The sequence below is a fragment of the Garra rufa genome, chromosome 24, assembly GCF_049309525.1.
Source record: "Garra rufa chromosome 24, GarRuf1.0, whole genome shotgun sequence".
Lineage (NCBI taxonomy): Eukaryota > Metazoa > Chordata > Actinopteri > Cypriniformes > Cyprinidae > Garra > Garra rufa.
In genome coordinates this window covers 40,119,288-40,129,641 of record NC_133384.1, presented here as the reverse complement: position 1 = coordinate 40,129,641, position 10,354 = coordinate 40,119,288, and the positions used below count along the sequence as shown (strand labels likewise).

The 10,354-nt window shown below is 39.9% G+C and overlaps 2 protein-coding genes across 4 annotated transcripts in view; one reads left to right on the top strand and one right to left on the bottom strand.

The window, feature by feature from the left end:
- wwp1 (WW domain containing E3 ubiquitin protein ligase 1) overlaps nt 1-10,354 on the bottom strand; it is a 54,970-nt gene that overhangs the window by 31,232 nt on the left and 13,384 nt on the right. For 2 of the 3 annotated variants that reach the window (XM_073830489.1, XM_073830488.1), the window contains exons 23-25: nt 7,992-8,088; nt 7,767-7,839; nt 6,871-7,691 (exon numbers count right to left, since the gene is read on the bottom strand). The exons of the other annotated variant lie outside the window; for it this stretch is intronic. In XM_073830489.1, the coding sequence (XP_073686590.1) occupies nt 7,592-7,691; nt 7,767-7,839; nt 7,992-8,088 (270 nt within the window). In that variant the 3' untranslated portion in view covers nt 6,871-7,591. Of the gene's footprint in view, nt 1-6,870; nt 7,692-7,766; nt 7,840-7,991; nt 8,089-10,354 lie in introns of those variants that run through there. 3 annotated transcript variants of the gene reach the window in all.
- On the top strand, nt 4,046-6,550 carry rmdn1 (regulator of microtubule dynamics 1). Its single transcript, XM_073830493.1, has 10 exons — nt 4,046-4,263; nt 4,462-4,558; nt 4,642-4,729; nt 5,059-5,218; nt 5,290-5,379; nt 5,469-5,524; nt 5,610-5,697; nt 5,776-5,806; nt 5,889-6,022; nt 6,101-6,550. Exons 1-10 carry the CDS (start codon nt 4,159-4,161, stop codon nt 6,143-6,145), a joined length of 894 nt encoding a protein of 297 aa, XP_073686594.1. The 5' UTR covers nt 4,046-4,158; the 3' UTR covers nt 6,146-6,550.

Here is a 10,354-nt window from a genome sequence, read left to right as displayed (position 1 = left end):
GAAGAGATCACGCAAAAAGACGAAGCGCTCCCAAAGAAAGTTTTTCCTGATAAAAACAGATCGTTAATTAAATCCAATCAGTTATTTATTAAAAATGTAACTATACATAACAGATATCGGTCACCTAGACACACAAGTCATAGAATTGTTCACAGCTCAAATCTCAGTAGTTTACAGGAGGATGAGTGGAATAAAAGAAGTCGAGTTATGGCAAACGTGAACGCTTTGCAAACGATTAATGAAACTTAACCCACCGGGGGTTACTGACAGCCTACACACCAACGCGAAGCCGCGAATAAGATGCTATTCCAGCTATAATAAATAAACATTATTAACTGATATGCCCAACTCACTGCTACATTATCCAAACAGCTGAAACATACCTTTCAGGTGTAAGTCTGCACGCACCAAGGGGCGGAGCTTCTTCTTCTTCTTGTATCGTTTATTGGCGGTTGACAAGCCAATGTATGGTGTATTACCGCCACCAACTGGACTGGAGTGTGAAGCTTCGACGGGGGTTACAATTAAAAAGAAAAAAAAAAAATACTAAATTCTTCCTTCCAATCCTGAAGCATAACTTAATAGATTTGTTAAACTGAAATTAGTTATACTTAGATCCTTCAATTTCTTAGTCAACTCGCCTCTTTCTCTATTATATGCTGTACAGTGTAGAAGTACATGTTCAATTGTCTCTACTTCACTACAGAATATTCACAATCCAGTTTGATGTTTCCCTATTATGTACAATGAATGATTTAAACTAGAATGTCCTATCCGCAATCGTGTAATAATGATATCTTCTCTTCTGTTGTTGAGGCATAATCTCCCTTTACCAACTTGTTTTTGAATACTATATAGGTGCCTACCCTTTATTCCCCTGTCCCACATTTCTTGCCACTTTTTATTGATGTGATTTTTGATTATTCCTTTTATTTCTGCTTTACTTAGTGGAATTTGCACTTCAATAGTCGTATGTTTCATCGCCTGTTTAGCCAATTTATCAACTATTTCATTCCCCTGTACTCCTACGTGAGCAGGTACCCATACGAATCTCAGGATTATACCCATATCTTGTATTCTAAGCAGGTTTATAAGTATCTCATAAATCAATTCTTGCCTTACTGTTGATGTCCCACCTGACAAACTATTTAGAGATGATATAGAGTCTGAGCAAATAACTGCCCTTATTGGCTTAACTTCCTCTACCCACTGAATAGCCAACAAAATTGCTATCAGCTCAGTTGTAAAAACAGATGCATAATTGGTTATGCTTTTCTGAATTTTGACTTGATATTTCTGAATGTATACAGCTGCAGCCGTATGCCCAGAAGCTGGATCCTTTGATCCATCAGTGAATATATGAAGCATTGAGGAATATGCTTGGCCCAAATACTGTTGTACTACGACCTCCTTATGTAAAGTTTTTTTGTTCTTAAACTTATATTGAAGATGAAAATCAACTTGAGGCATAGGAAGCAACCAAGGAGGAATATTTGGTATTACGACAGAGGGGGTGCTTTTCATTTCTTATTTTTGCATCCTGGTTTCCTTTCCTTGCTTCCTTTCCTCACGTCTTAGCTCCACCCCCTTAGGATACGGGGGAAGGATTTAAGGAAAGGAAATGAGGATAGAGGAATGAAAGGAGGAACATTGGAATATTCTTCATCACTTCAAAGCGTCATCAGCTGCGCTAAAGAGATCTGCCCATATGTTGTTAAAGTTCGTTATTTAAGGCATTCATAATAATTATTAACAAAGCAAGATGCCCTGTTTAAATATATGACATTATTTACACTGCAAAGGTAAAATATATATGTAAATTATTATGACCCATCCGAAGGGGGAGGAGTGCGTCACATTTAGTCGATAAAACACTTCCGCATAGGAAACACCTGCGTATCCTCGCTCAAGACTCCTCAGGAAGCCTCCTCACTCCTCGATCCTCGCCTCCTCACGGTGCAATTAAAGAATTGGGTAAAGTCTAGAAGGGATACAGCTATGGCTACTGGGCATGCGCACATCAGTCTAACGTTATTTTTGTCACACTGTACAACAATAATCCTTTTTTTGTATTATAGTAAGGGTTAAGTTTAGGTTTGGGGTAGGTGTAGACGTTAATAAAACACAATCTAATAGGTAAACAATTAATTTCATTGTTAGTTTCCGGTCTGAGCTGTATCCCCTCTAGCCACAACCAAAGAATTGAGATGTCCTACAAGATGGCTGAGCTCGATCGGGTTCCGGGTCATAGGATGGAGGACGGAGGAGCGAGGAAATGAGGAGGGATATTGAAAAGCACCCAGGGACTAACTGGAATAAGGGGCGGAGCTTCTTCTTCTTCTTCTTTAAGTTTATTGGCGGTTGGCATCCAACATGGTGCATTACCACCACCAACTGTTGTGGGTGTGTAGTATCAGTGGGGACTTAGACGTTTTATGTTAAATAATAATAATAAAAAAAAACAATAAAATAAATAAATAAGACCTTAAACTTTTATATTCTCTCATACAATCTAGTTGACTTTAGAAATGTCATAACATGCTTCCATACTGATGGTTTAACTGCAGAAAAGGAAAGCAAATCTCGCTTTGACACTATGTAGCAGCAGGACTTCCCTCTCAGCATTATACGCTGGGCAGTCTATTAAAACATGCATAGGGGCGGAGCTAGCCATGACGCATCCTTTATATAACAAATCCCCGGCTCTAAAAGGCTGTCAATCATAAATGCAGGGGAGGGAACTTGCATACTCGGTCACACAAGTATTTTTCTATTTGATATTATTGTAGAATTGTTACAAATTTCTGTCTTATTTATTTTTGTATTGCGCTAGGTTTTGAACTTAAGTTTAACCGTTTTGAAAACAGTACGTAAACATGTGCAAATGATAACTGATCCACAGTTTAGTCCACATGGTGTTGTGTGAAGAGTTTTGAAAAAGTGACCTAAGTATTGAGAAATGCTACCCTAACGTGGTCTTGCAGATCTACACAAGAATATACTGAAATGACCATAATACAGTGTATAAAATATACAGTGCAAAAAAGGTTGTTAACTTTACTTTTCCAACTGATTATGGTGGCCACAGAATCTGCTCAAATTTGGCTGAACTCTGTCATTTCATGCACAAGAACATGGTCTATCACAGTAGCTCTAATTTCATCTGAAAAGACTGTTCTTGGTTTTGCTCTTCCTCCTCTTCACACTCCTCTCAGATTGACGGATGCACCTGTGCCATTTGTGCACTTTGAACTGGCTTATAATTTCTTTATTTAAATAGAAACAAGTGTGAAGAATTTTGAATGATTGTGTGTAAACGACGACGATGCTTTCCTGTGTTTAGGGTTTTGCATCACAAGTTCATCACAGAGCAAATTGTGTCTTAGTGAGAATGTGTTTAAAGTTTAGCAAAAAAAGTGCATGAGATCCGCAAACAGTGTCTAAACTGCCTGAACTTGTTTAAGGTTTTACAGAAAGAGTTAGATTTGGTTCAGAGAATAGGGTTTAGTGTTTTAGCAAGTGTGAAAAACTGTAGTTGATTAAAATGCAATATTTACATACATATTTAATTTAAATATTTAAATGAATGTAAAATGCCACACAGTGACTTATTCTTATTCTTCTTATTAACACTTGAATGAAACGTGAGAATCTTGATCTTAAACATGTTTCGTAACATGCTTTCAGAAAACGCGACGTTGTTTCTATTATTGCATTCTTAAGTAACAAAGTTTCACTATGTTTCTCCGCAGCAACTGACATTAAATGTAACTGGTTGCCGTGGTTACAAACAACAACAGATTCAGCGCATCTCCTGCTGGCGTCATCTCCAGTCTCTTAAACGGCGTCACGTGTTTCATCATGCAACGTGATGTTCCTCTCGCTCGACTTCTCTGCACTATGTATCTTTGTATTGTCGTCGTGAGGTTACATTTCAACAGTTTGAAAATGATAGCTTATTAGAGGCAAGGACTATTTTGCGACAAGTGCTTATCTTTTTCCGGCAGTGAGTGTTGAGCGCCGCCTGCTGGAGGAAACAGCACAGGAAACACACATTAGCCTTATTAGCAGCGCTAACCTGCTCTACAGCAGAAGCACAGCTAGAACTCACACTCAGCTCTTCACACAGAATAAGAGTCTGGTGTTCAGACAGATCTGATGGCGTCCGCGACTTTATTCGGAGTTTTCAAGCGGTTTGTGAGCAGAAATGTGAAGATCAGGAAGATGAATGAGCGCATTTGGACCGATCGAATCAGAACTTTAGTAAGTAACCCTACCTCAGAATGTTTGTGAGGATCAAATGCAGGACATGACCAGGTTAAAGTGTGTGTGTGTGTGTGTGAGAGAGAGGTTATGGGTGAAAGAGCAAATGAATGTCAGTCATAGAAGCTGTTATTTCTGACCCATTATCAATAGAGTTGTTGTATTTGTGAGCGGTGTTGTGTGTTTTGTGGCTGTCAGAACAGAAAAGCTTCATTTCTGGTGGCTGTGACTCCGCTGTCATTCCTCATCTATGACAGAATCACGCATTTCTCTTCGGTTCGAGCGCTGGTCTCAGGTAGTGTTTCTTGTTTTTGTCAACATTGAGCTTTACATCAAGTTTTAGCGCTGCTGGTTTATTGAAGAACATCTTCTGTCCAGCTGAAGAAGTTTTAGAACAAGCAGATTATCTGTACAGCTGCGGAGACACACAGAAACTCCATCAGCTCCTGCTGCACCACAAACACAGGTAAAGCTAACCTGAGAAACCTAATTAAACAGTATAAAGACAGGTAAAAACTAACCTGAGAAACCTAATTAAACAGTATAAAGACAGGTAAAAACTAACCTGAGGCTGCAGGTAAAGGACAAAAGGGCAGTTTTCAATTAAATCTTACCGTCTCATTGGTTCAGGATGACAGAGAACTGACAGATGAAATATTATTTTCAGCTAAAACACAAACATCAGCAGTGTGTTAGATGACAAAGTTTTCTTATTTTCATATGAATCAACATATTTGAGATGTTACTGTCAGAGGACAGAGAGTGAACGTATCTCTGGCTTTGCTCTTGTTCCAGCGATGATGCCGAGTTTCTGTGGAGATTGGCTCGAGCGTCCCGTGATCTGGCTCTACTGTCCAGCATCGGCTCCGACGAGAAGAAGCGACTCACGTACGAGGCCTTCGACTACGCCCAGAGAGCCCTGGAGAAAAACGAGGCTTCCTTTGCAGCACACAAAGTAGATGACCATTTGTGTTTCTTCATCTGCAGTGTTTGAGCATCAGATGTTTATCACTCTCTCTTCTGCAGTGGTTCGCAATCTGCCTCAGTGACGTTGGTGATTATGAAGGGATCAAAGTGAAAATAGGAAATTCCTACATCATTAGAAACCATTTAGAGGTAAGATGTTAATGTGGGTGAATGAACTACACTAGTTAGGTCACAGTCGCCACTAAATGAACGAAACATCTTAACGCTCTTATCTACAGCGAGCGATTGAACTCAATCCAAAAGATGCAACGTCCATCCATATTCTTGGATATTGGTGAGTTTGTATTCTGATAAATACACCGACGAATCTGCACATAACTTCAATAACTCAATGATCGTTCCTTTGACTGTGTTTGCAGGTGTTTCGCATTCGCTGAATTACCGTGGTACCAGCGGAAAGTTGCAGCCGTTATATTTGCGTCGCCTCCAACAGCCACTTATGAAGAGGTGATTGAAATGAATAATTATGTAGATACTTCATTAGCACTGAAACATTGGGAATAATAAATGTTCTGTCTCCCTCAGGCTTTGGCATTTTTCCTGAAAGCTGAAGAAGGTCCCGTATGAACGCATTCACCTTCATCTTGTTGTGTTTGTTATTTTATACACGACTTTAACATTTCAATATCTCTATTTAGTTGACCCAAATTTCTACAGCAAGAACCTGCTGATGCTGGGAAAGACCTACATGATGCTGAGAGACGTCAAGCGGGCGGCGCTGTGGCTCACTAAAGCGAGAGATTATCCTGCGGTCACTGAAGAAGACAAACAGGTTTGCAAGCAGAGTTTGATCAGATTCATCTCTTATATCGTCTACAGAGGCCTAATTGTCACGTTTGGCCCAATGCAGGTTCATAAAGAAGCGCTGGAGCTTCTGAAGAAACTCAACGGATGACGACTGGCAGCTGAATCAGTCCCGATGTTGTCCAACCCTAACCTGGAACTGTTCTTTAAAATGACTTACCCTTGATTTGTGTTTGATGGAAATTTGCTGTTCACTATTTCAGACTCTTTCAGTATCTGCCATTATCGGAGGGTAAACAAAGGGACAAAATCTGAATGTAATTGACTAGTATTGATGATTTGCTGGAGTTTCAGAAATGGATTAACGACAGACCTTGACAGGACGAGTCCACAGATACGACACGCTCGATAGCAAACAGAGACCTTGGACTTGGACTGATCAAAGATCATCGAGTGAAGCTTCAACACGTGGCTAATCTGTTTAATCAACACACGTGTGCACCTGGAAACTCTGAATACTTCCCTTTACCATCATTTTCTCAGAATCGTCCAACCGACTAGAAGTTACTTATCAAATTTCAGAAACAATAAAAACACTGATGTTAGCATGAAACAATGTTTTTTGTTTTTCTTTATGTACGTGATTCAGATTTCAAATGTTTTGAGCAATGAAACTAAAATTATAGAAATGTTCTTCTATAGTTTGAGCTTCTTTGTGCAAATTAAATAAAGCAAAAACTACCATCTATATTTATGTTGGGCTCAGGGTTCTTTGTTGAGATGCAGCTGTAGAGTAAAAATATAAAACCCCACAGGAATCTTCAAAAACACACACAAGTCTCCATCAGTGCTTGAAGAACACGAGAGACACCGCAGTTTGTTTGAACTCATATATTTTAATATGAAAGATATTCATGGACACAGTTTTCCTCCCCTGACGGTCAAAGGCCACAGAAATAATGAAGTGCTTGGAGCACAACTGACTTGAGCTGCTGCCGCCGTTCTGAGCGTTTGCAGAGACTCTGTTACTGGAGGGACGAATACTGATCGACAGTCTAAAGTGACAACGGCAATACTGTCCAGAGCCAATGGTGATGAATGATATGTGAGACAGCGGTCTGTCTGTCGCTCTACAGGAGTCCAATCATCTCTCACTCTGCAGGCAGCCATGCAAGCGCTTAACAATCACAACTTAATGTCCAACAACACAAAAGAAAAGAAAGAAAAACCCCAGGCACCTGATCAAACTCTACAATCATTCTGTAAAAGCTCTATAAAACTAGAGCCATAAGTTTGAGTTCTACTATAAAATCTCTCTAATGTTGTTGTTTTTTTTTCAGGCTCATTTTAAAAACCCGCCAAATGAATAAAACAAAGCGTTGTTGTATATAGATATCAGCATTGAAAAGATCAGAAAAGCTCGAACGCTTGCATATTCATGGGGAATCATGTTATGAAGATCGCTAAATGAGGTCTTAAGATAAAGATTTGGTTTAAAATGACAAAATAGCTTATTTACATTGGTAATCATCTGTGCAAGTTTCAGGGTTTTGTTTGACTTGGCTGACGCGTCGCCGTAAAGGAGAAAGACGTTTCGTCACTCTTGACCGAAACCTTCCGTCTCCTCGATCGCAAACAGCAGCTTCTCTTTCAGCTGTTCGAAGCTTTTGTAGGGGGGCAGATCCAGACGGTTAAAGCTGCCAACAGACAAAAACAAGTGAGTCGTGAACGTCGTCTGCCTGCGACGTCTAGTTTCATCCTAAAAAACTCACCAGGTGTGACTCCGGGGCAGCCACGTCTCTTTGCCGACCTTCTCGATGCAGAACTTCTGCGGTCCGTTGCTTCCTGGAGGATGAAGAATCGCAAGAAAAGGGTTCAGATGCATCCGGGTCACACGCGCGAGGGAAATAAACAGATGACCGTTCTGCACGTTTATTGAAGGCTCTGAATGGATTCACTGGATGTCAGAGAAACGGCTGGAGAGACTGAAGACTCACCCATAAGTTCAGCGAAGCCGCCCAGAGGAAGTCTGCAGGTGCCCGTCACAAACTGCATCAAACGCAGACGCACCTCGTTATCCACCTCCTTCACTAACTGCACACAGACACAGCAGAACAAGATTATTTTAAAACCAGCTTCCTCTTTCAGTTCAGTCTGTAAATACTGTAGAAACGACTAATAGAAATCGCTTCAACATGAAAGATAATAAGCAGGTCAAATTATCCCCGTTTAATAGACATCTAATTTAAATATAAATAAGGGTGAAAGAAATATTGAAGTAAAAAGTGTGTTTATAGCCCACGTGCTGTTAGACTAGCGCCGAGCGATACGGCCAAAAACGTCATCACGTAATTCATTTAGCACTGACAGGGTTAGGTAACGTTAACTAACATTAACATGTTTGTTAGACCTTGAGAATCAATGTGAACAGAACTTGTATTAATGTATTGCTCAGCCCAATGCAAGACTGTTCCAGAAAAAACAAACCTTATGAAGTCTATTAGCATACTGCTTCAAAACTAAGCAGAAAATATATATACACACGCACGCACGCACGCACGCACACACACACACACACACACGGTCAAAAGTTTGGGGTCAGTTAGAGTTGTAATGTTTTTAAAGAAAGTCTCTTCTGCTCATCAGTGCTGCATTTATTTAATCAAAAATATAGAAAAAAACTGTAATATTGCAAAATGTTATTACAATATAAAATAATGGTTTCTATTGTAATATACTTTAAAATTTAATTTATTCCTGTGATGCAAAGCTGAATTTTCATCAGCCATTACTTCAGTCTTACGTGTCACATGATCCTTCAGAAATCATTCTAATATACTGATTTATTATTAGAATGATCTATATTGGATTATATATTGGATTATATATTGGATTATATATTGGATTATATATTGGATTATATATTGGATTATATATTGCAACAGTATATGTAATACTTTAAAAAAACATTGTAATATTAATTTAGTTCATTAAATAAATGATTTATTTTACAGTATCTCACAAAAAGGAGTACACCCCTCACATTTCAGCAACCATTTTAAATCTTCTCAAGGGACAATACTATAGAAATGAAACTTGGATATATTTTAGATAGGGTTGGGCATCGTTTTGATTTGAACGATTCTGATTCCGATTCCGATTCTTCCTTTCGATTTCGGTTCTTTTCGATTCTCAATTCCGATTCTTTGTGGGCTGGAGTCAAAACATGTCACAGGCTCATTTGATTTCACAGAGGATAATTTTATTTTGATTCAATATGAGTTTTAGTTTTAGGAGCTGCAGCCCATGTAGGAGAAAATTAGGAATGCCTCTGCACCAGCCCAAAAACAGATTTATATATGCAGAACTTGCACCCTGGTCTGGACTCTCTGTGCATGATGAGACAGTGGACCTGCGCAGCACGTCAAACACGCTACACCCCTTAATTTGTACATCATGCAGGCGTAGGTGTTTCGTTATATTCGTAGTGCATCCTCCCGTGCAAGATATCATTTTGTCACATGTGTTGCATGTAAAAACACAGGAAGAGCGCGCTCTCGCTGAACGCAATTTAGTCCATCGCTCTTTTACTTTGTGGATAGTAATTTTGAGTCGTTTGTTCCGCGGTTGTCCACAGCCTATCGTTAAACATGTCTATCGCATTTGTGGCACGAAAATTTTCGCGCAATCGTGCTGCTCGTATGAGGAGGTTTGCGAGGTACCAGCTGAAGTGCAGCAAGGACTTTGCAGCTTTGATTATGGACTATAAAAACGCTGATTACCTCGCAAAAACGCGACATCACGCGTCCTGTTCCGTGCTCCAGCACGGTTAGCGCTCACACTGCATGCTAACCGCGCCCGAGTCCAACTTTACCGTCCCACCTCTTCCAAGCGGGCCAGGGCCGGCTAAACGAGCACTCACACTAGTCAAACGAACCGCGCTTTGGTGGTAAAACGCACTCGGGCACGGTTCAAACTGCCTAGTGTGAGTACACCCTTAGTGTGAAATAAAGCCACACTTTTGAGCGCCGCTTACCGTGCTCCATAGCTGCAACTGAACAAGCGCGCGGCAAGCATTTCCAGAAATACGGTGGCCACAATGGAAACCAAAACTTGCGTGTTTGGAACCGATGATCGGAATCGAAAACAAATTTTATTAAACGATTCCAATGGCATCGTTATTTTTTAAACGGTTCCAAGTTGGAACCGGTTCTCGATGCCCAACCCTAATTTTAGAGTAGTCAATGTGCAACTTGTATAGATTTACTGTCCTGTTTAAAATAACTCAACATACAGCCATAATTGTCAAAATAATGACAATAGTGAGTACTACAAAAGTGAGTACACAATAAGTGAACTT